Here is a 25,207-nt window from a genome sequence, read left to right on the forward strand (position 1 = left end):
TTGAGAAAGATAAGAACAGGGATTATGACTTCGGATTTCAAAATGTGCAAAGTTTCTTTTTTCCCTTTGGATTCAAAAATAGTAAAATATTGTATTTACATGTTCTATGAAATGACCTAACTTTTCCGACCGATAAACAGTCGATTAATGAGTGGCAAAAAAACAATTTTCGTAGCCTTAAAAAAAAACCATTTTCGAAAGAAGAAAATCAGAAAACAAAGCATTTGGTAACATGCATGCTATATCTATATCTCTATATATAGCATCGTTTAGATCAAATGCCTAACCATTACGAATTTTTGTGGTTTAAAACTAGGGATGAGCGTTCGGGTACCTATTCGGGTTCGGTTCGGATCAAATCGGGGTTTCGGTTTAAAGATTTCAGCCCCATTCGAGTATTTCTAAATTTTGGTTCGGGTTCGGTTCGGATCTTGCGGGTTCGGTTCGGGTTCAGATAACCCATTTAAATTATTTTTAAAATTTTAGTATTCATTATATGCTTAAAATTTTCAAATCTATAAAGCAAAAATAATATATTACATATAAATTTGTATAATTTATGTCAATATACCCAAATTAACATATAAATTGGTTTGATTTGAATATTTGGATAGAAAATCAATAGATATTTTAAGCATTTTGGTGTTTTGAATATATTTTAGCTATTTTAGACATTTACTTTTGACTATTTATGTATATTTTCAAGTATTTAGACAACTTAAGAGTATCTTATATATTTTGGATGTTTTTAATATATATTAAATCTAAAAATAAGTAATATATTTAGGTATATAAATCTGTTCGGTTACATTTGGGTACCCGAGATACTTCGTTCGGGTCGGGTTCGGTTTCGGTTCTTTAGATACCAAAATTTTGAACCCGTTCGGATATTTAATCAATTTCGGTTCGGGTTTGGTACTACTTTTTCGGAACGGGTTAGGTTCGGTTCTTTGGATCCGGTTTTTTTGTCCAGCCCTAGTTAAAACCCTTCAACTAAGTTTATTTTGGAATAAAACCCATAAACTAATATTTATTAAAATAGTCCTTAAACTAATTTTATTTAATGAATTAAACTAGAGAGAATTTGTTGAATATGCATAATTTTGATCAATATTAGGTAACTACCCTAATGGCATCTAAAACAATAATCTCTGTAGCACAATGAACATAAACTGACAGCTTTGCCCCTGCCCCAACATTCATCATCTTTTTTCCCTCTGTCGTGATTTTCTATGTTTGTCATATATTCTTCTCTTTCTAATAATGGTTTTCAATACACAGAGAACTACTCAACCTTAATTCAAGTAAAATTTTCTCCCCAAATCCAGAGCCGATTTTCCCATCAACTCCTTAATCGTCGTCTACTCCATTTCCAACATAAATTCTACACTAATCTCCTCTTCTTCAACTCATACTCGTCACCATGGCATCAAGAAAGTGTTCCCAAATTATGAATTTTCCATCAATGAATAGGAATTGCGATTCTTTGCAGAACTTTAGTGAATCGATAATTACAAAAGAGAGAAAAAACAAAGTAGCAAACTTGAGTGTATATTATTGTATGTTAACAGAGAACATTTAATGCTAAGCTTTAACATATATATTATAGGAATTGTTAGTGGGATAACTTGTTTAATATAAACATATACTTATCATATAATGAAAATCAATCTTATCATATTTTTTTTTGGTTTATATATGATACAATAATTGTTAACCGTAAATAATATATAAGTTAAATAGATAATGATTAGTTAGCCGATAACTTATTTTGTAACATTTAACAAACCATGTATCAGCTAACAATATATACTTTTAACATCATACCAACCATTTAAAAAAGCGATAACATGTTTTATAAACAGCTAACAAAACATGTATCGGCTAATAAAAATATTTTGTAGAAATTTACAAACCATGCATCATATAACACATCTATTTCTAAGCAAATTTTTTTAAACGATAATGATAGAAGTTAGCAAGGTAAATTTTTTGTAGCATCTACCAAATCACGTATCAGCTATCAATAGCTATCTTTTAGCATGTATTAGCTAATGAAACATATTGTATAAAAATTTACAAACTATTATCATATAACAGAAACTAATTTGTAACAAAAAAATTTTACTTAAATTTTTAACAGCTAACTAAACATGTATATGCTTACAAGACTTAATATTAGCATCTAATCAAATATTTATCAGTTAATAAAAATCTAGTTGTTGTATAATGATTACAAATACTTGTAATTGAAATGTGAGATTAAGGTCGTCGTTATTAATCTTGGGAAGAACCCACTCTTTCTTAATGATAAGGTCCATCCTTATCCTTACAGCCATGTGCATTTATGATAGAGAGCGGAAGCTTAGGTAACAAGTAATCTAACAAGAACTTGAAAAGATTGCAAGATCGATAGATTCTTGGTGCGTTGATACTCAAACGAAGCAAGAAGGTCTTTTGATATTGACGATACTCTCGGCAAGATCAAAATAGGGTTAGAGTACTCCTCTAATGCTTTATAAGCTCTGTACGTAAACTGCTTTAATAAATGAAGTTGTATCCATCCAATACAAAGTCTAAAGTTTGATATATAAACTAATTCTAAAAAGCCAAGTCCTAATGAAGGAAAAGGAAATCTAGTATTATCTATTCCTATAATTTAAAAGGAAAACCATACGTAAAGCTCAAGTAAATGCGCGTTTTGAACGAGGCCCATAGTAAAGACGGTGTGTGCTGCATCAGGTTCCCCCGGGTGGCGGAGGATTCGTCCACGAATCGTGAACGTCATTATCGCCATGAAAATGAGAAAGGTGTTTAACATTGAAGACATCGAAGTGCGCAAATCCGAAGGGAGCTTGACGCGGTACACATTTGGATTTATGCATCGACAACCTCCCTGGTCCGATCTTCTTGGACTTAGTTTGTTATATTTCGCGCAAAGGAAGGCGCTCTTTTGTAGATACACCCAAACCTGGTCTCCTGGTGCGAATAGAACTTCTCGTCGTTTTGAATCTGCCGCCAATTTGTATTTGGAAGCTGCCTATGTTAAATTTTGTTGAGCTGTCTGTGTAGTTCCTGCAAGTTGTCAACAAACTCAATTGCTTCGCCATGATGGCGAGTCAAGTCAGGTACTGTCGCGAGGTCCAACGGGCAACGTGGCACGATGCCATAAATAACTTTAAAAGGGCAAAACCCCAGGCTTCAGTTCAAGGCATGATTATGGGCGAATTCAGCTTGACCGAGTTTGGAGTCCCATGACTTGATGTTGTCACCAACAAGACAGCGCAGGAGATTACCAAGAGATCGATTAACCACCTCCGTCTGGCCGTCGGTCTGTGGGTGGTAAGCAGAGCTCATATCAAGCTTATACCCAAAAGTTTCCAAAGAGACTTCCAAAAGTGACTGAGAAACCGCGTATCTCTGTCTGAAACGATGGAGGAAGGGACGCCGTGCAAGCGATAGATCTCGCGAAGGAAAAGAGTGGCCACACTAACGGCATCTGTCGTCCTCTTGCAGGCCACAAAGTGTGCCATCTTTGAAAAACGATCGACCACGACAAAGATAGAATCATGACCCCCGCTGTGTTCACGGTAAGCCCAAGACAAATCCATGCTTACGTCAGTCCATGGTTGCGTCGGAACAGGAAGAGGGAGATAAAGGCCGGCATTAGTTGCTTTACCCCTTACCGTGTTGACAGGTTCTACAGCGTGACACAAATCGTTCGACGTCGCGACGAAGCGTTGGCCAGAAGTAGGACGAAGTTACCAGCTGAAGTGTTCGGTCTCTACCGACATGGCCTTCATTGTGAGTTCGCTGATAATTTGTAGACGAAGGCTACAATCAGAACACATAAACGAAGTCCCTAAATAAGAAGCCATTAACTAATGCATAATCGTCACTGATACCGAGTTGTACGTCGATAAGAACCTTGGCAAAGAAGTCATCTGTTTTATATAAGTCCGCAAACGTTTCAAACCCCAAAACGCGCGTATGCATTGTAGTAAGCAGGAATGCCTCCTACTAGCGCGTCAGCAACTCGATTAGTTGCCCCCGACTGATGACGAATGGAGAATGTGAACTGCTGGAGATAAGAGATCCAACCAGCATGCCGGAAAGAAACTTTTGCTTGACTATCGTGATGGCGTAGAGCGTCATGGTCGGTGAACAACACAAAGTCCCGATGAACGAGATAGTGACGCCAATGTTTAATAGCTTGAACAATGGCATAAAACTCGACATCGTATGTGCTATAGCGGCTGCGAGCACCGGCCAACTTCTCACTAAAATAGGCCACCGGACGCCCACGCTGACTGAGGACTGCACCGATTCCAAGTTTTGATGCATCACAATGTAGTTCGAAGGTAGCAGAAGAAGTCGGGAAGGACAAGAATTGGAGCTGAAGTCAACTTTTCCTTTATTAAGGTGAAGCCACGAATGCCTCTTGCGTCCAAGTAAATCGTCCCTCTTTCATGCAAGACGTATTGGCGCCATTATAGTACTGAAATGCTCGACGAAGCGTCTATAGAACGAGGCAAGACCATGAAAGCTTCGTACGTCAGAAATTGATTTTGGTACAGGCCACGACCGGACACGTCAATTTTAGACATATCCACCACCGAGAGTCCTTTACCCGAGACTATATATCCTAAGAAAGGACTTGCGACACGCCAAACTCACACTTTTGTGTTGCTGCGAAAAGTTTCTCTCGACGTAGAACGTTAAGGACTTGACGCAAATGGTCCTTATGTTCGCTGATCGAAGGGCTAAAGATGAGTATGTCGTCAAAGTAGACGACAACAAAGCGGCCGATTAATTCGCGGAGAGCTTGGTTCATAATCCTCATAAAGGTACTAGGATTAGACAAGCCAAAGGCATAACTAACCATTCAAAAAGACCTTCACGAGTTTTAAAAGCGGTCTTCCATTCATCACCGGGACGAATTCGAATCTGATGATAACCGCTCTTGAGGTCGATTTTGGAAAAAAATTTGCTGATCCAATCTGATCCAATAGGTCATCTAATCTTGGAATGGAAGCCTGTAGCGTATGGTTATTTTGTTGATCGCGCGACTATCTACACACATACGCCACGTACCGTCTTTTTTAGGAATCAAAGAGCTGGACTGCACATGGACTTAGACTTTCTTTAATGTGTCCCTTGCGGAGCAGATCTTCGACTTGGCGACGCAGTTCCTCATGCTCGCTCGGGCTCATACGGTAATGTGGTCTATTGGGAAGAATTGCGCCGGGAACGAGATCGATCTGATGTTGTATATCTCGTAGAGGGGGCAACCTTTTGGTAAGTTTGCGGGAAAGACGTCGGGAAAGTCGTTTAAAACCGCTGACAAGGACATGTTTGATGGAGACGAAGCTGCCGTGGGGGCGGTTTCTTGTGTCACTGGTATGATGGCGAAGGCGTGATCCGCTAATCTCAACTCTGAGATGAAAGTGGAGTATGAACACAACATCGTGTGGTAGAGCGTTGCTGTGGTTGGGGGACGTTGCCTGCTTGGCTGGAGGAGCAGGCGACGCAGGAGTGGGAGGCTCGCGAGATGGCAAAAGTACGATCTGTTGTGCATTCCATGTGGAGCTATAAGTATTTGTAACTCCCTCATGCGTCACTCGGCGATCATACTCCCATGGTCTTCCCAGTATGAGGTGACTAATGTCCATTGGTGCAACATCAAAGTAAAGACGATCTTTATATATTGGTCCCACTGAAAAAGACACAAGGGCACGCTGTGTGATACGTAAGTTCACACCCTCTGATAACCATCCCAAGGAATACGGGGCCGGGTGGGGTTTTGCGGTAATGCCCAACTTCTTTACTGCGTCTTCCGAGATTACATTGCGACAGCTTCCTGAATCTATTATAAAGCTACATATGCGGTCTTGATGGTACAAGTCGAGCGGAAGATGCTTGTACGTAACCATTTGTCATCTTGTTGTCGTGGTGCAAGACAAGACGATGAAGAAGTAGAAGATGACCACTATCGCCCGCTGTTTGGTGGACTAAGGTGTCGTTCTCGCCATCATCTTCTTCCTGAGAGTCGTAGACGTCTAGTTCATCTACTGGTTCATTGATGACTAGTCCTCGGCGTGTAGCATGAGGACACGCTGTCTGTCTGTGTCATTGTTCACCGCAAGAGTAGCAACGCAAAGCGTTTGGTCGTGTTGAACGGCGTAGTTGTTGCTCATCTTGTGTCGCAGGTTTTGTGACAGAAGGAGAAGCATCACCAGCTTCTTTAATTGTTGTAGCCGGATTGGTGCTTACTGTTTGGTCCTGAGATCGCGAACGTGTAGAGAAGAATTCCAGTTAGACGATCGTGATTGCTGTTCAAGAGACGCTGCACGTTGCTGTGCTTCGCTGATCGTTGAAGGATCGAACTGAGCCATTGCTGTCTGTAATTGAGATCGGAGACCTCCAATAAAACGTGATACCAGTTGATTTGGCTGTCATTAATCTCATTACGAGTGAGGAGTAGTGCAAACTCCTCTGCGTATTCAACGACCGTACAAGATCCTTGTCGCAGATTTTGTAGTCTGGTGTACATAGCGCGTTCGTATTATGAGGCAAGAAGGTTTGTGTCTCAGATGTTTAAGTAACTTGTCCCATGACTGGATAGGAATTTTTTCAGTTCGGAACGAGTTGTTTTGAGTTTTTTCCACCATGTCGCCGCATGTCCCCGAAAACGCATTGCGACGAGAGGGACTCGCTGTGTGGGAGGTACTTGTTTAAATCGAGAATTTCTTCCACGGAGACTAACCAGTCAATGAGATCATCGCCTTTGAGACCTCCATGAATGTCAACCTTGAAACTGTTTTCCCAGCGACTGTTGAAGTTTTCATGTTGACGAAGATCCTCTCTAAAAACATCATCTATGGTCTTCTTCTTCTCTCGTCGAAGATGTTGCGAGGTCGAACATCCCCAGGCGGAAAACTGGTGTGGAAAACCGTTGTTGGTGTTGACGAGGAGGATGATGAATAGGCGGGAGTTGTTGTTGTTGTATAGGTCGTAATGGAGCATTGTCGACCGGCTGGTCAAGCGGTGCCAAGCGAGTTATTAAGGCGGTTGTTAAGGCGTCTAAACGAGTAGTTACAGCACCTATTGCCGTGTCAACGCATCACTTTGTTGTTGTATGGATGATTGCGTTGAAGCGTGCATCTCCCCGAGTAGGTTTTGTAGTTCAGTAAATTCCTAAGTGGCTCCCTCTGGTTTTGATCCCGCTGGTCACCACCAAGTCCTGTTTTCTTTATCATTGAAAACCTAAAATTCTTTCCCGAAACGTGCTGATTCTGATACCAACTGATAGAGAGCGGAAGCTTAGGTAACAAGTAATCTAACAAGAATTTGAAAAGAACTTGCAAGATCGATAGATTCTTGGCGCGTTGATACTCTCAACGAAGCAAGAAGGTCTTTTGATATTGACGATACTCTCGGCAAGATCAAAATAGGGTTAGAGTACTCCTCTAAGTGCTTTTATAAGCTCTGTACGTAAACTGAAGTTTTATAAATCAAAGTAGTGTCCCCAATACAAAGTCTAAAGTTTGATATATAAACTAATTCTAACAAGCCAAGTCCTAATTCGAAAAGGAAATCTAGTATTATCTATTCTTATAATTAAAAGGAAAACCATACGTAAAGCTCAAGTAAAGGCCGAGGTTTGAACGAGGCCCATAGTAAAGACGGTGTGCTGCATCATTTACCAAATGTGAATCAAATAGATCTCTCTTTTATGTACCATGGATTTGCTTAAAACCTTCGTATCATGGTTGACTTCGAGAAAAAACGATGAAAATTCTATAGTCGACGAACTTATCAAGAGAATAGTACTCGCTGGATCCAGACACTGTGTTGAAAGAATTACACTTAAATGATATTGGATTTACATCGGTGGAAATCGAAAACAATCGAAGAGCAAGATTATAGAAATGAAAGAATGTATTTAAGATATAAGATACAAGAAAGATATAGAAAGAGAGGTGAAATTATTGTTCAGACAATGGATTATGAAGAAGAGACATGAGAGAGAGAGAAAAAGAGAGATAATTTGGGCAGAAGTTTGGGCAGAGACATTAGTGGGATATTGAAAGAACTACAGTGTAAAAGATAGTGATGGGGTATTTTCTTAATTTTGGATTATTGTGTGTATACACAGCCTAAATTCTCATTAAACTATCTATTTACATGGCCGGTCATAATTACCAATACTACCGACAAATCATAATTACCACTGGTACCGGTCATTACTGCCATTTAACACGTTTGTAATGAATAGAAGAAAACCACAATGATTTTGGTAGATGTTGGAATTGGATCCACAGCCTTGAACCACATATTGTCGAATTATTTATGCACTCGAATAAATCAATGGGCCACAAGCTCTTGGATCATGAGGCGTGTTTACCTAACGGCCACCACTAATAATTTAGTGTGTCAAATAATAAGATCCCAGAGTAAAATATTTGTAGCACTACATACGGTCTTGAGTTGTGTGTGTTTATAGAAACATAGGTATTGAACTATTGATAAGTGATGCAGGAAAAAGAGGAAAAAAATAATGGGCAAGGAGCCAAGGAGAATTGTAAAGTAAAAGACTAAAGTAGTCATTGCATGCTGAGCATTGAAGTTGGTCGCCGCATATCCCTTGGAAGATCCTTTCTCCTTCACTTTATCCACCGTGAACTATGCATCCATTGATATATACATGCATGTTTAACTGTCTGTGTGTGGTTTTATATAGATTTATATACTATATAACACAAACTAACTCAGAGAGAATGCATACATGCAGCATGTATCGACATAACAAAACGGTAATGTAATATAGTTGACCTAACCATAGGCAAGACCAAAGGAATATTCGATTAGTTATTCGATTTATTGAAATATATTGCAGTGTTTTTTTTTGAATTTTTTACATCAAGAGATATTTTATCACTTTTCAATTACATCCAATGTCACAATGCACTTGCAAGACACTTTCTCATGGGATCTACAGAGAAAATATACATATTCCCCTTAATGAGAAGAAAATAAAAATTTCTTAGAAAGAGGAAAGAGAAATTGTGTTTCTTTATTATTGTTTAGTCTACTTTTTAATATTTTGTTTTTGTTTATTTTTAAATTAAAAATACATATGGCAAATTTTGTTGATATAATAAATTATATTTTTTTATTCTCTATAACTGGATACCCACTTTGATATATTTTTGTTATATTTTAAAATTTATACTTGTACACGTATTTAATGATTGTGTTATGGATGAGTGATGTGTGGATGGGTGTGGGAAGATAAGTGTGGACGGGTAAACATGAACGGCTATTTGTGGACGAGTAAAATTATGATTAAAATTCAAAATTCAGCATACTATATATCTCATGGAGGAGGACTATGACGAGCTCGAACCACCGCAGCTTCACCGAGCTCATCGACGACGATGTTGAGCTCGGAATCCATGGTACGGTGTGGCTCACCGGGAAGAGGAGCTGACTCGTTTTGACCGGGGTTTTGGAGGAGGAGATGACTCGTTTTAACTTTTTGGTTTGTTTAGCTTTGTTTTCATCACTCAAGCTTGTTTTTTTTCTCGACATGTACGTTGTAGTTATTGGTTTGAAGTTATTAATTTGTTCATCCTTGAAATTGTGGACACATTGGCATTCATATCACAGTCTTTCAATATGTTACATTTTTTATATCTATGTTTAGTGTTTGAGTTACTACTTTATCCACCACATCAACCTTCAATCCCTATACCAAATTTAAGAGATCTTTCTTGTTCTTTATTCATAGTTATGTTAGCGTCTATATCCACAACATAATCAAAATCTTCTCGTCGACAAATTGTTGTTGAAGTTGTGTCTTTAAGTTCAACTATTGTGGAGCTTGATCTGATGAAGCTTCTGGAATTTTTACACTCATCTCCGTCCACGTATCACCCGTCCACGTATCATCCGTCCACGTATCACCCGTCCACGTATCATCCGTCCACGAATCATCCGTCCACGCATCGAATGTCTACTAAGGCGTAGTTTGTCCGCAGTTATTGCTGGCCCCACAATAAAATGTCTCACATGTAAGAAGTGGCTATGAATGTAAAGAAAAGTAAAAAAATGGCCTAAAGAGTAATCCAACTCTTTTTTTTTTAAAATGTCAATAGATCTCACTTGAACTATAATTTATCCTAGATGAGTTGATTATACTCATTTATTTTATAGTACGAAAAGCATGTATCATCACTTTGCAATAACGATCTTTGTCAAGTTTCACTAACTCATGTCACCTGAATTTTCTATATAATCTTCTTTATATATCTTTCACAATCCTCATCTCTCATCTTTCATCTCCGGAAGCGTGCATGACTAACAACAAGAGCAAACACAGGCCGATATCTCAAGACAAAGATCTTCCGGTTAGTCGTTTAAGGATGATTATGATTATTTCTTCTTCTAATATTGTCATGGAGCATTACAAGGGATCACCGACAGCTACTATAGGGCATAACAGTAAGCAGACTTGATAAATACTCGGACAAGGGGAGAGATCGAGATGTTGACCAATTTGAAAAGGTAGATCCTGACAACCACACTGGTCCATTGTATATTTCTCCCAGACCGGGCAATTTCGGAATCTTTGGCAATGTTTCTCTTGGTATATGTTTTTGTTACTGTGTCTTATTAATCGATTTGTACTAGATCTTCTTGTCATCGATTTGTGAGCGGATCGGAACGTTTTTCTTCGTTTCACTAGTAATAATGTTCTTCTTGACGAGCCGATGATTTTTTTTTTTTGTCACGAAAGCTTATATTAAACTAAAAATCAAACGGGTTCAAACGATTACAACCGGAGTTAATCTCAACGGCTAGACAATCTCAACGGCTAGACAACTGCTTGTTTTCTTCGTTTCACTAGTAAAAATGTTCTTCTTGACGAGCCGATGATATAATTTAATATATGATCTCGCAAACATTTACTTAGCTTTGCAGAAGATTTAACTTTGAACTCGAGCAAACTTTATAAAAAACAGCAAGAGTTTTGGTTCGTAGTATCTACTTAATCAAGAACTTACAGCCCTTGATCTGATCGATTATGTCTCTTGTTACTTGGTACATGAATAATCTGGAGCGTAGCAGTAAGCAAACAAGCATTTTTTGTTGTTGCTAAAGGGTAAATATCATTAAAAATGAAAAGTTAGATTTACAAGAATTTTATGGAAATGAAAGAACAGTTGTTAACACAAGAATGTTATAGTTTGAACAAACCATTCCCTTTTTAGTTTCGGACAAAATACAAAGATATAAAGCTCTCAACAACGCATTCAAAAGACATTATCAGTAAATACTATATAACCAAAAAAAAACGAAAACTAGTACCAAACACCATATGAAATTATAATCATTCGCTTACAATGGCCTATTTTAAGGGGATAATGGGTGAATTATAAAAGAAGAAGCAAAAATAATGGAGTAGCAGCCACCAAATGGTTCGAGGTGATGATGACCTCTAAGATGCGACTGGTTTTGAAGTGGCCTTCTTAACAGCTTCCGCATAGGTCCTGTGCTGGTAAGTCAAGGTCGACTCCAACAAGTCCCAGAGAGAAGTCTTCGGGTTCCATCCTAATTATTGACCAACCAAATATTTTAGAAAACAACTGATTGGCTATGTTCCAAAAGACAAAAGCAGACAACAAAACAAGATGAAATTACCAAGTTGACGGTTTATGATGGTCATGTCTGGGATTCTCTTGTCGCTGTCATCATAACCTTCTCCATAAAACTCTTTGGAGCTCACGTCTACCGTTGGACTCTCAATAGCCGTCTCTCCACTCACTTTTGAGTACACCTGTCCATTTTTTTGGTAGCATTTTAGTGTGCCGTAGTGTATCAAAAAATCAATCAGAGTGTTATTTGTGAACTAGCTTTCTCACCTGAGTCATCATTTCAGCAAGTTGTCTTACTGTCACTTCATTGTTTGGGTTGCCTACATTGAAGATATGCCCATTGGCTCTCTCTGGGTTTTCCTGATAAAGATCCCACAAGCGATTCAGATGCAACTTCTTTGATAACAATGCAACAAACGAGATATCACCAGGGATAAACAAATGAATTTAAACTCACAATCATCAAAAGGACAGCTTCAATAGCATCCTTGATGTAAATGAAGGTTCTCTGCGACTCTCCACCATCCACAAGCTTGAGAGGCTCGCGTCTAAGAAGGTTCTGGCAATACCCCCAAAAAAATAAAAAACAATTAAGCTGCAGCCACAAAAAGAAGTTGGGTTATTTGACTGAGCCTGTATACTTACGTTGCTAAAGCATGCTAAGACACGAGGGACGCCCTCGCTCGGACCATCAATGCCAGGGATGAAATCCATCCTAGGTCCAATCCAGTTAAACGGTCTCACAATGGTGAACTCAAGTCCGTTCTCAGCACCCTCAGCTTCAACCACACAAAAAAAAAGTGAGAACCTTCTGCCTCTAACAGTCTAACGTACATTAAATTTGCTTTTCATGTTCAAAAAAAAAAAAGAACAACATACCGTAGACAAGTCTCTCAATCAGCTGCTTGGCGCAAGCATATGACCACCTCTGCTTCTCAATAGAACCAAATATGCAAGGGGATGTATCTTCTTTCAGCACATAAAAATCAGGATCCTGAAGTAAAAAAACAAGACGAGCATCACTAGTGAATGGTGTAAAAAACAACAAATCCAGAGCCAAGACTAATAATAATAAGAACCAAAGAACATAAACTAAGCAAAAAAAAAAAAACACAAATCCTCATGAAGCAGTGACTCGAAGCCATACTCAGGTACAATTGCAGAAAAATAAAAACTACATTGTTCCTAAACTATCAAAGAAGATAGTGATAGGATACAAACTAGCTAACCAAACTATCAAAATCAATATAAGAAGTCTAAATGGAGTAATGAAATAACTGAAAATAACATAGTTTCTTGATCCACACGACAGTGACATTCAGCAGAAGGTGAAGCTTAAGGTAAAAAAATGAAACAAGGCCTGACCTGACGGAGAGGATGATCCTTGGGAAGAAAGCTTCCAATAGTTTTGCCATAGACTTCACAAGTGGAGAAGTGAATCAAACGCTTGTTGTTCTCAGAGCAGTACTTAACCTACATTGAACCACCACTCAATGTCACCACCACTAAACTTAAGCATCGGTTATCACATAGTAAACAGATCTTAAAGCATTACCACAGGGAGAGCATCGATGAAATTGCTGTAGATAGTGTCAAGCGGACGCGTATTGTAATCCGCTGGTGTACAGATCGCAGCCAAATTAATCGTCTGCAACGCAACACAAACAACAAAACAAATCGATCATATACATAATACAAATGATCAAGAACCACGCGTTTGTGGTCGGGTGGTTGGTTAAAGGAGTTCTGTGGATCCCAAGGACCCGAGTTCGAATCCGCAACACACCACCACATTCTCTATCAGATCTGAGTGTAACGGCACTAACTATAACAAACTGCTAAAGAACAGATTCCGCATTCACATTAACGGAGAAGAGATTTTTTACCAGATCCGCCATCTTGACGAGTCCCTCGAGCCTCGAATCGTGCTTGATGTTGATGCGATGGAACTGGATCCTCTCCGCCCACTGAGAAGTATCCGGCTCGAGCAAGTGTTTGATCTTGTCGTTGTAGACGTCGAGGGCGAGGACCTTGTGCGGAGTCTCGTTCATGAGCTTCTCGCAGAGGTGAGAGCCGATGAAGCCGCCGGCGCCGATCATGCATATCGTCAGCGGCTTGATCGGCCTGCCGTCCAGATCCAATCGATCGGCTCCGTTCGCCATTGTTTGTCGGTGAAAGTGTAAATCAATGGGAGAGGGAGAGATAGAGAGAGATGAGAGATGGAATATTTAAAGACACGTGGGATGCGTTATTAATGTTTGAGGAATATGATGGGTGGATGATTGTTTTCGTTAGAGTGTCATATTCTATTTTACTCAAATTGTTATCTAACTCAATGATGGATGATTGTTCACCTGAAAGCTAGTTTTGAATCTCGAGTTTATTAGATCTGACGCCCTGTTGTTAGCCTAGGGCTGGGGCGCTTAGTGTCACATATGGATTTGGTTCGGTTCATTCGGATTTTCGATATTATATTCATCGGCTAATGTTAGTCGGGCTCGTCTTCGTACATATAACCAATTTTTGAAATTTCCCAAATTTTTTTAAAAATAAATTAAAAAATAACCAAAAAATATTCTTTTTTTTCCTCTGAAATTGCATTAGAATTTGAAAGTTATCAACCAAAACAAAATTACATTTGTAAATTATTTAAAAATTTAATTAAAAACTAGTTAAACTAACTAAAATGTATTAAAAATAACTAAAAAAAACTACATTATTTTTAAAAAACTCTAAAACGTTTAAATTATAAAAAAAAATGAGCATATTTAGCTAATTTTGGATATTTTTGTTTTAGTGCAACCCAAACCGAAAAATATCTAGATCTTAAGTTTCGTTTGGATATTTTTTTTGCAACGGTTCAGATAGGATTCCGTTTCTTTTGGTTCGGTTTAAAGTCCGAACTTCGGTTTAGGGTAAAAAAGACCATGCCTGCCTAGTATAGCATGTGTTAATATATAGTTATTGTTAAGAGTAAACAAATAATTTTGTTCAAAACTATATTATTTTGAAAAATACTCTAAGATGTTTAAATTATTAAAAAAATTAGCATATTTAACTAATTTTGAATATTTTCGGGTTCCAGTACAACCCCAAACCCAAAAATATCTAGCTCTCAAGTCCCATTTGGATATTTGTTGTAACGGTTCAAATCAAATTTTATTTTTTCGGTTCGGTTTAAAGTTTGAACTTCGGTTTAGGATAAAGACGATCAGGCCGGCCTAGTTTAGCCTGTGTTAATATATCGTTTTTCTGTTCACAGTACGCAAATATTTTGTTCAAAAGATGTTGTAACTCCAACCTTCTTCATTTGATAAGAATTCATATAAGACTGAGTTCGTGTGATGGTAAGTAAGAATTAATTAGTGATACATACTATATGTGATAAGATTACAACCAATAAGTTCCCAACCTCTGTGGGGGGAGTGAATGCTAGAAAGCTACAAGAAGCGGAAGTTCCAAGAGAGCAAAATATTGATGAGGAAAACTACTTGTAACAAGTAGTAATAATCACTTGTATAACTAATCTGTGAGCTGTTCTGTAATGACCCTAAACCTTGCCCAAGGGTCAGGTTGTTTTCTTTAAAAAGAGAGAAAGAGAGAGAAGAGAGAGAGAGAGAGAGAGGAGAGAGAGGAGAGAGAGAGAGAGGGGGAGAAAGCTCACCAGAAGTCCTCGCCGGAGCCACCACACGCCAGACCGTTGAGTTCGCCACCACCATCATCCGCAACCAAAGGTAACCAGAAACCGCCATATTTTTGAGTTTAGTTTCGGCCGTTTTAGTAAATCGACCATAACTTCTTAACCGTTGCGAATCTCGTGCATCCAAGCCCATCATCGTGTTCCTCTCGTCGAGACGAAGCCGTAGACACCAAGCACGCCTCAAACGGAGCCCGGACGAAGCCGTACGCGCCTCCAGAAAACCGCCCTTCGCGCGCGCGTGAAACGCACGCGCCGCCGCCGGAAATCGTCGCCACCGCAGCTCCGCCGCCGGACCACCGTCCGCCGCCGCAGCTCCGCCGTCGCCGCCGGCCAATTTTCCGGTAAGCCGCCGCCGCAGCTCCGCCGTCGCCGCCGGTGACCGACACCGGTGACTCACCGGCGACTCGGTCAACTCGGCCGAGTCAACTCAGTGAGTCAACTCGGTTGACTCGGTTAACCGGTTGGTTAGCCGGTTTAAATTGATTTTGGTTCGGTTAGGGTAAACCGGTCGTTTAGTCAAATCGATTTCCGGGTTGACTTTGACCGGGTTGACTTTGACCAGCGGGTTGACTTTTTCGAAAACCTTGACCAGTTCCGTTTTCGACCGTTCGAAAGGCGTTCTGACTCAGAATTTCGATCTGATTTCAGATATGGAGTCTATTTGAGCAGCTGGAGTTCATAGACAACACTTTTCTATTGCTAAGGTGAGGGTCTATTCCCGAACTCCTCTTATTCGGCTTAGGACCTCGAATAAGTATAATTTATTTCTAATGTGTTCCGTCTGTGTGAAATCGAGTCTATCATTGCTTGTTTAGTTTTAGGTTCTTTGCATAAACCGGAACTAGGGGGTTAGAGGATTCAACATTGATTGTTTCACTTAATGTAAATTCTTAGCTAGGATTGTTTTTGTTTGGAGACGGATACAGAGTCGGACTGCTGTATGCCGGATTGTATGGAGGTCACGGCCAACTTTAGTCGACCGTTGAGCCGTAGACTGGAAGTGTCGATAAATCGTCTACGGGCGTGTGTTACCGAGCACTTTTTCGGTGTGTGTATGAACCGAGCACCTTTTCGGTAGTGTTTTGGCCTGTTAGTGGGCGGCGAGTGTGCACCTCGCTAGGACCATTGTTTGTTGTTTGGGTACTTTAGGTACTGTGTTGACATGCATTATAATTAAATTATATTTATTCGGAGTGCTATGTCCGGGTCCATGGACTTCGGGGTGGCATCCCATACCTCACTGAGCGATTCCCCTGTCGCTCACCCCTCACTCTTCCCCTTTTCAGGTGAGACAAACAAGTATGTGATATTTGGACGGACTTGGTGCTATTGGACTTTTCTTTCGGATTTTATTGGGCATGGGTGAGAGTTGTCGGGTTTATGGGCTTTTATATTACAGGATATTGTTGGTGGCCCGTCGTCCTTAGTGTCAGGGAGACGGGTATCACATTGTTGTATGATGACGCGTCGGGGGTGACACGCTGTCCTCCATATAGAGGTGACGGGTGTCACAATTTGGTATCAGAGCGGGTTCCATCCCGGTTCCGTCCGGGATGGCGGTCAGGGGATTCGGTTTTCATCGGTTTTCAACTTAAAAAAAAAAAACTATATATTTATTTATACATTTCGAAATTCTTTTTGCACCATTCTGTCCAGTAATTACTAACTCAAATGTCTCTTTCTATGACGATGAGTAAAATCATCGTCATTCGTCCTTCGACTATCAAGGTTCTCGACAGATGTTCAGCAGTTGCGTGAAGTCCAAGTTCGTCAGTTTTCTCGGGAGTTATCAGTTTCTTCGGACATGATTTCGAGGCTATCCAGGAGTGGATATATGACGTTTCTGCCACCAGCCCACTTCAAGCAATCGTTCCACGAGTTTTGTTACTAGAGATTTTGTGGTGTGTGATATGAGCCATTGGTTGGCATGTGTTGTTGTGTGTACGAGTATATTGACTATTTTGGAGATATATTTGTTTTGTGAACTCGTGGAGATCGCTTTTGAATTGGGGTGCAGCAGCTTGCGTTGTGTGGGTGTTGGAGTTACACTTTGGTATGTTTACCAATTTTGGCAGTGTTGATCGTTTCAGAGATGTGTCAGTTTGGACAACTGACATAGGACATTGGGAGCTGTTTATATCCATCGCAGGGTACCAGTTATGCTTGGAGGGCCGATTTGTTCGGATATTCATCAGAGATGGAGCTACGTTTTTACGATGTTATCCTTGGGACGGATTGATTGTCACGGCATCAAGTAGTGTTGGATTGCCTGATGGCAAGAGTTCCGATTGCTGGAGCAGATGGAAGTTGTTAGTGCATGCATGCTACATACTGAGGAGTTATGGGATACAAGGACATAGAGATTTTTGACTACCATCTCGATGGTTAAGGCTGATGGACAACATGAGCTGCAGGATCTTCCGGTTATTGCAGAGTATGAGGACATATTTGTGACCTTTGGAACGGTCATCACATGACACATGAGAAACTCTTGCGTTTTGTTTGGAGCAAACAACACCAGTTTCACAAGTTTTATACCGATTAGCACCAACAGAGATGACAAAGCTGAAAGAGCATGTTGAAGATTCATCAGACAAGGGTTTTATCAGACCGGATACTTTACCGTGGGGAACATCATCATTGTTGTTGTAAAGAAGAAAGGTGGGAGTTTCAATTTTGTATCGACTACAAAGGTCTGAACAAAGTGACCATTAAAGATAAGTATCGCTTCCGCGCGTTGATGAATTAGTGGATTATTTATAGGAAGTTTATAGTTCTCGAAGGTTGACATGGCATCAGAACACCATCAGATTACTATATTTGAAGAGTATCTACTGAATGTGAATTTTTGTATACATTATGGATATTATGGGACGCAGTGATACCATTTGGGTCGACAAAGGCACTGTTGCATTCATGAAGATATGAATGACGTTTTCATGAACATTTGGATAGGTGTGCGATTGTATTCCTCGATGACATCCTGATTTATTTTGGAGAAGAAAGGAGATTTGTGAGCATTTCGCGGATTGCGTTGGATAAGCCTGGAGAGCATCAGTTGTTCGCTAAGTTGAGGAAGTGTAGCTTCTGGCAGAGGAATGTTGTATTTTTGGCTGACATGGTTTTGGAAGCAGAATTTTGATGGATCCAAAGAAGATTAATACCGTTTCGGGAAGGTCGAAACCTAAGAGCGCTACAAAGATCTGCCGTTCTTTTTGGGTTAATAGTATACTACTGGAAGTTCATCAAGGGTTTCACCGGTATAGTAATGTTAAAGACGCGGTCTACATGTAAAGACGTAAAGTGTGGCTGGATAGATTTTGTTCGAGGAGTTTCACTGAATTGAAGCACAACTAATGAAGACACCAGTTTTGGGTTCTACTGAGGCTGAGGCTTACTGTGATGTGTCAGATACTGGATTGGATTTAAATTAAGGTATGAGGATTAAGTCATTCATATGCATCATGCCAGAGAGGCTGTAGTGGTATTTGCGTTATAGTTTTGGAGATCGTAATTGTACGGGAAGGAAGTTCAGATTCTCTGGGATTATTAGAATGTGAAATTTATCTTCATTTATTAAAAACTTGTACTTGGACAGTGCAGTTGGATTGAGTTTGTAGCAGGCAGTTTTGCTATGGAGGATACACAAGCACAAGTTAGCATTATGGATTGGTTGAACAGATCGAGATTGGGAGTATTGGATATCATACAGCTTTGAGCAGGATATACTTGTACTGAAACCGAGTTTGTGTGTTGGACGATAAGTTGTTAAGAAAAGGAATCTTACAACAAACATATCACTCGTGTTTCTCTACCCATCGGGAAGACCAAAGGGTACAAAGATATGAAGAGTTAACTATAATGGTGTAGTATGAAGATGTTTGTAACTACATTGCGTCGCGGTGCCAGACATGTTATATGGCAATAACAGAGGATCAGTCATCTATCATGTTATTTTTGAGCTTGCTTTTGCTGGAGTAGAAATGAGGCATGGTGATTATGGACATTGTTATTGGATTTTAAATCACCATATGTGGAAAGGATGCCACATGGGTAGTCATGGATAGACTTACCAAGTCAGCCCATTTCCTAAGTAATTAAGAAGATAATCAGGGCTAATCAATTGGAGCAGACCTACATTATTGAGTTCAGGAAGTTTCATGGATGTCAACATTGTATCGGATTGGGAATCGAAGTTCACATCTACATTTCAGAAAGCCTTTCGGAAGGCACTTGGTACAAAGATCATATGAGTACATCTTATCACCCGTTGACATATTGTCAGTTAGAGAGGACTATTGAGAACTTAAATGATATGTTCAGAGATTGCGTGGGATGGAATTTCGGAAAGCATCTACCTTTACCAGAGTTTGCCTACATCGACAATTATCTTTCGAGTAAAAAAAAAAAAAAAAAAAAAAAAAAAAAAAAAAATTAATATACAAGGGTTATTTATGGTAGACCTTATAGTATACCACTTTGTTGGACCAAAGTGGGGGAGCGACATGAGTTAAAAGTATTAATGGTTCAAAAGACGGCTGAGCAAATGGAAATGCTCAATGATGGGCTTTCGGAATCCCATGACGTCAGAGAATTTATGCAGCTAAGCACCGTAAGGATTTGGAGCTACATATGAGCACCTAATATACCTGAAAATAAGGACATTTCAGGAGGGACCTAAGACTCAGAAGATAAAGGAGCTTAAACCGAGACACATGGAATTGTATCCTTCGCTGGAGTGGATTGGATTAATTGCTTGCAGTTACTTTATCAGCAGTATATCAGCCTTCTAGTACTTGGTTCATATGACAGCATTGCAAAAGTTGAGAAGGCGCTATAACTATTTTGCAGTAGACATCAAGTGAGTTCATAAAGATTTTATGAACCTTATTATCTATTGGAGATTTTGGATCATCATGAGAAGACAGTTCGGGGAATATCGACTTTGTTTGTCCGAGTTCATTGGGAGGGAGATAAGACCCAGGAGGAGACCTGAAAGGTCGAGCGAAGATTAGTATTCGAGGTTTTGCTATGATGACATTGGGCACGTCAGCTTATGACATGAATTCGGGGACGAATTCCTTGTAAGTGGGGGAGAATTGTAATGACCCTAAACCTTGCCCAAGGGTCAGGTTGTTTTCTTTAAAAAGAGAGAAAGAGAGAGAAGAGAGAGAGAGAGAGAGAGGGAGAGAGAGAGAGAGAGAGAGAGGGGGAGAAAGCTCACCAGAAGTCCTCGCCGGAGCCACCACACGCCCAGACCGTTGAGTTCGCCACCACCATCATCCGCAACCAAAGGTAACCAGAAACCGCCATATTTTTGAGTTTAGTTTCGGCCGTTTTAGTAAATCGACCATAACTTCTTAACCGTTGCGAATCTCGTGCATCCAAGCCCATCATCGTGTTCCTCTCGTCGAGACGAAGCCGTAGACACCAAGCACGCCTCAAACGGAGCCCGGACGAAGCCGTACGCGCCTCCAGAAAACCGCCCTTCGCGCGCGCGTGAAACGCACGCGCCGCCGCCGGAAATCGTCGCCACCGCAGCTCCGCCGCCGACCACCGTCCGCCGCCGCAGCTCCGCCGTCGCCGCCGGCCATTTTCCGGTAAGCCGCCGCCGCAGCTCCGCCGTCGCCGCCGGTGACCGACACCGGTGACTCACCGGCGACTCGGTCAACTCGGCCGAGTCAACTCAGTGAGTCAACTCGGTTGACTCGGTTAACCGGTTGGTTAGCCGGTTTAAATTGATTTTGGTTCGGTTAGGGTAAACCGGTCGGTTTAGTCAAATCGATTTCCGGGTTGACTTTGACCGGGTTGACTTTGACCAGCGGGTTGACTTTTTCGAAAACCTTGACCAGTTCCGTTTTCGACCGTTCGAAAGGCGTTCTGACTCAGAATTTCGATCTGATTTCAGATATGGAGTCTATTTGAGCAGCTGGAGTTCATAGACAACACTTTTCTATTGCTAAGGTGAGGGTCTATTCCCGAACTCCTCTTATTCGGCTTAGGACCTCGAATAAGTATAATTTATTTCTAATGTGTTCCGTCTGTGTGAAATCGAGTCTATCATTGCTTGTTTAGTTTTAGGTTCTTTGCATAAACCGGAACTAGGGGGTTAGAGGATTCAACATTGATTGTTTCACTTAATGTAAATTCTTAGCTAGGATTGTTTTTGTTTGGAGACGGATACAGAGTCGGACTGCTGTATGCCGGATTGTATGGAGGTCACGGCCAACTTTAGTCGACCGGTTGAGCCGTAGACTGGAAGTGTCGATAAATCGTCTACGGGCGTGTGTTACCGAGCACTTTTTCGGTGTGTGTATGAACCGAGCACCTTTTCGGTAGTGTTTTGGCCTGTTAGTGGGCGGCGAGTGTGCACCTCGCTAGGACCATTGTTTGTTGTTTGGGTACTTTAGGTACTGTGTTTGACATGCATTATAATTAAATTATATTTATTCGGAGTGCTATGTCCGGGTCCATGGACTTCGGGGTGGCATCCCATACCTCACTGAGCGATTCCCCTGTCGCTCACCCCTCACTCTTCCCCTTTTCAGGTGAGACAAACAAGTATGTGATATTTGGACGGACTTGGTGCTATTGGACTTTTCTTTCGGATTTTATTTGGGCATGGGTGAGAGTTGTCGGTTTTATGGGCTTTTATATTACAGGATATTGTTGGTGGCCCGTCGTCCTTAGTGTCAGGAGACGGGTATCACATTGTTGTATGATGACGCGTCGGGGTGACACGCTGTCCTCCATATAGGAGGTGACGGGTGTCACATGTTCTCTCTCCACTGCCCTGTGCTTATTACGTCTTTGCTTCTTCCTCCCCTTGTAGCTGAAACGTTCACCTCCAGGGAACCTGTAACGTTATCAAACTCTTGCAATTTCATTATATCTCCATCATACTCTCCTAAATGTATGGTGTGATATATAAATCAAACAGAACCAAATAAAAAAAAAACACACTCACAGTCGTATTCTGCCCATCCAATCCGTTGGCGAACAGATCGTAGACCACCACTTTGTCTTTAAGAACCAAATCTGCATTAGCAACCCAGGCATGAGAGAATATAATTCCACTTTTCAGTTTCACTTGATCAAAGTTACAAGAACTATGAGTCGTTACCTCCAAGAATAGTTATACGACGATGCGACATTCTCTGGAAACCAATGCACCATATTGAACTTCCTGACTGATAGATAGCAAATGATAGACAAAGAAATAAATATTAACTGCCAACTGATAATGTTTAACTAAGCGCTGAAAATGAACACATAGAGTAACTTGTATGCCAAATTGAATAGTAGAAGTTTAGAACTCACTACATTTACTAAATAACTCAGCCCCTCACAAGTGTCTCTCTCAGTCTCACAAAATCATAAAGGCTCTAATCTGCTAGATTCAGTAGACATGTAGATAAAAGTTGAGCAGCTAAACTTTTTCTCAGACATCTGAAGTAGTGTATGAATATGCTTACACTAGAAAACATCTGAAGATAGCCACGAGGGGTTAAGACCATTGATGCACCACCAGCGAAATTCAAACTAACTTCTGGAAAGACATCAACGGCACTGCAAAACATGGATTCAAATCTTGTTAGCAGTTAAACACTATGAGAGAGAGATTAACAGCTTCTTATATATAAATGCTGCACATGAGAGTAACTTTACCCAGATGTGATATCAAAGCACTGGTAACTCTCGTATGTAACGGCACGCCCATATTGCGAAACAGCACTTGAAATCTGCATGTTGAACGGTTTATTAATCTTATTTCTTGTAAAGTATAATAATATACGGTTGAACTGAGGAAGAGAAAAGACTCACAGCTTGGACAAATGGAACGTAAGCTTCGTCAGGAAGATAAGCAAGAGTAGTCCCAGTATCAATGATCGTCCCATCACCAGTGGCTATTGTGAAAACAGATGGATCAATCGGTAATATCTGATTGTTCACAGCAATGCTCTGCAGGTTCACATTATAATGTGGCCTGAAAATGTTTTTATTGCAGCATATTATCTGAATCAAGACGTGGTGTTATATATTTTTAGTTTTCCTATTCCAAACTAAACAAACATCATTTTATTACATGACTTTCATAATCATCAGTTGAACCCTTGAATCTACTTCCAGGTCTTATGTAAAACAAGTTCAAGAGAACTCACTGTGATGGAACAAGAGGAGTGTAGACAGTATCAGGTCTCTTGATTTGACCTAGAACCATTACACCACCACCGCTTTTATCTCCCCTTCAGACAATGCGAGAATACTCTCGGTGCGAGTCCTTGAGTAGCAAGCTGCGAAATTACAGATAAACGCCCCTGGCCTAACCCAAGATGCCATCTACTGCTCGCCTAGGCCTCTGTAAATCTCCGGTTTGTAAATTGCTACACCTGTTTTGTCAAATATTGAAGATAAGCATCATCACATATCATGAAACGCCATATTCTCAAATAGACCATTTTTACTGCTAGCTTACCCGAAGACAAAGGAGCAGAGGAGTTTATAGCCAAGGTACTGGTGATAACAGTATCAAAGGACATGAAATCAGAGATGTAGTAACCAGAAGTGCCACTTCCATCACCGTACTTAAACGAATACGAACAAAGATTATTCGGAGAACAGCCAGATTCCGTCTGAAAATTTGAGTAGCATCTCCTATCTGAACATGAAACCATTGAAGATGAGGATGAGGCTCCAGGATCAAAGAAACTCAGCTGAATCTGGAACCACACAAAAAACAAGTGATATCATATAAAGAGAGCTACTTAAAACAAGTGATCACATAGATATACCTTATCATAAAAGAAAAAACCAAGATTATTAAGAAAAATGTTATAAGAAATATACTTGGAGTTCACTAGTCTTGGGGCAGCCGTTGCAAGGAGTGCAGCTAACCCATAAAACATCACTTCCCGTGTCGATTTGCACATTGAATTCTCTTGGGGGTGTCCCCAGTTTCACCTTTGTATAGTAAAGTCTGTCATGAAAGCAAAAAAAAAACAACAGCAAGTATAAAAACAAGATTCTAAAAAAGGAAAGGACAAGAGTCAAGAAACAGAATCAAAACTATTATTAATTCTATTTCAAACAGAATCAAAGTCTGTTTATTTATAGTCACATCTAATAAAAAACGCATCGAATATTTAAGACAGAACCTAATCACATTGCTAAGCCCAACCAGAAACAAAACAGTTTATTCGATTCAATTGTACTGCAAACTCCAAAAAAAAATGATTTTTATTTTATTTCTGGGATATGAGAAAATAAATAAAGAGAAATTCAAGTATCGAAAAATCTAAAGTTGTTAGTATTATTACCCAACGAGAAACGGATCGGAGGCTCCATAAACGGGGAAATCAACAACTCCACCTACAGGAGACTGCAGCAACCTTCCATGGCGAGCTGAATCAAAAGCTCTGAGCTGAGCCAAGCTAAGTTCGTGGCTCGGCGGAATCAACCTCTCCAGCTTGAGAACCGAGTCGGAGCCGCAAACAATGGTCGTCGCAGCATGTAGAAACACGGCAGCGATGATTACTCCTGTAGGAGAATCCACCGCCATTTCTCGAGTTCGAAACTTCTCTTCACAGAGAGAGAGAGAGAGAGACGTCAAGTGAACGTTCTGATGACAGTACTAAAGTTTTGTAGATTTTTGGTAATTAATTTAATAAAATAATGAGAATGAAGCTTCGCTTAAATTATTATCGTTTTGGCGTTTTTGGTAAATATCTGATCACCGAAGTTACTTTTTTTTCTTTTGTATATTCATGGTTGTTGCATAAAAAGACATGTTAGTGCTGCACTGATGTAATGTGTCTATGCTCCACCAACCATGAACAAGTATCAAGGA

The 25,207-nt window shown here is 40.2% G+C and overlaps 3 protein-coding genes and 1 long non-coding RNA gene across 7 annotated transcripts; 1 reads left to right on the top strand and 3 right to left on the bottom strand.

Annotated features, from left to right (window-relative positions):
• Positions 1 to 5,102: 5,102 nt before the first annotated feature.
• On the bottom strand, positions 5,103 to 5,672 carry LOC125602917. The gene has a single exon (XM_048774254.1). The coding sequence runs from the start codon at positions 5,670 to 5,672 to the stop codon at positions 5,103 to 5,105; it is 570 nt and encodes a 189-aa protein (XP_048630211.1).
• Positions 5,673 to 11,245: 5,573 nt separating this feature from the next.
• Positions 11,246 to 14,007, bottom strand: LOC125602914 (UDP-D-apiose/UDP-D-xylose synthase 2). Its single transcript, XM_048774253.1, has 9 exons — positions 13,547 to 14,007; positions 13,216 to 13,308; positions 13,026 to 13,133; positions 12,540 to 12,654; positions 12,306 to 12,439; positions 12,118 to 12,219; positions 11,928 to 12,020; positions 11,707 to 11,842; positions 11,246 to 11,616 (listed from the first exon to the last, which is right to left on the bottom strand). Exons 1-9 carry the CDS (start codon positions 13,820 to 13,822, stop codon positions 11,504 to 11,506), a joined length of 1,170 nt encoding a protein of 389 aa, XP_048630210.1. The 5' UTR covers positions 13,823 to 14,007; the 3' UTR covers positions 11,246 to 11,503.
• Positions 14,008 to 14,946: 939 nt separating this feature from the next.
• Positions 14,947 to 25,197, bottom strand: LOC106377042 (aspartic proteinase 36). Its single transcript, XM_048774255.1, is given in 14 exon segments — positions 14,947 to 15,194; positions 22,135 to 22,216; positions 22,328 to 22,363; positions 22,366 to 22,398; positions 22,484 to 22,550; positions 22,836 to 22,929; positions 23,029 to 23,102; positions 23,185 to 23,347; positions 23,523 to 23,605; positions 23,607 to 23,692; positions 23,695 to 23,750; positions 23,845 to 24,080; positions 24,208 to 24,337; positions 24,678 to 25,197. Coding segments are annotated over 14 exon segments (1,476 nt in total). The 5' UTR covers positions 24,920 to 25,197; the 3' UTR covers positions 14,947 to 15,100.
• LOC125602918 lies at positions 15,194 to 22,268 on the top strand. 4 transcript variants are annotated; one of them, XR_007335097.1, is made up of 5 exons: positions 15,194 to 15,701; positions 16,009 to 16,064; positions 16,647 to 20,655; positions 20,750 to 21,324; positions 21,909 to 22,268. It is a non-coding gene; the product is annotated as an uncharacterized LOC125602918 (long non-coding RNA). The 4 variants fall into 4 exon arrangements; XR_007335100.1 differs by having other exon boundaries at positions 21,269 to 21,324; XR_007335098.1 differs by having other exon boundaries at positions 21,269 to 22,268.
• Positions 25,198 to 25,207: the final 10 nt, after the last annotated feature.

This window comes from Brassica napus, unplaced genomic scaffold (assembly GCF_020379485.1).
Source record: "Brassica napus cultivar Da-Ae unplaced genomic scaffold, Da-Ae ScsIHWf_3031;HRSCAF=3818, whole genome shotgun sequence".
In the NCBI taxonomy this organism is placed as follows: Eukaryota; Viridiplantae; Streptophyta; class Magnoliopsida; order Brassicales; family Brassicaceae; genus Brassica; species Brassica napus.

Bases quoted from the DNA above. Each gene is read 5' to 3' on its own strand.
- LOC125602914 (XM_048774253.1), bottom strand. From the start codon at position 13,822: ATGGCGAACGGAGCCGATCGATTGGATCTGGACGGCAGGCCGATCAAG. The intron at 11,843-11,927 runs GTGAGAAAGCTA...AAAAATGGACAG, and splicing joins TTGCTGAAATGATGACTCAG to GTGTACTCAAAAGTGAGTGG. The intron at 11,617-11,706 runs GTAATTTCATCT...GTCAATAATTAG, and splicing joins CATCATAAACCGTCAACTTG to GATGGAACCCGAAGACTTCT.
- LOC125602917 (XM_048774254.1), bottom strand. From the start codon at position 5,672: ATGGACATTAGTCACCTCATACTGGGAAGACCATGGGAGTATGATCGC.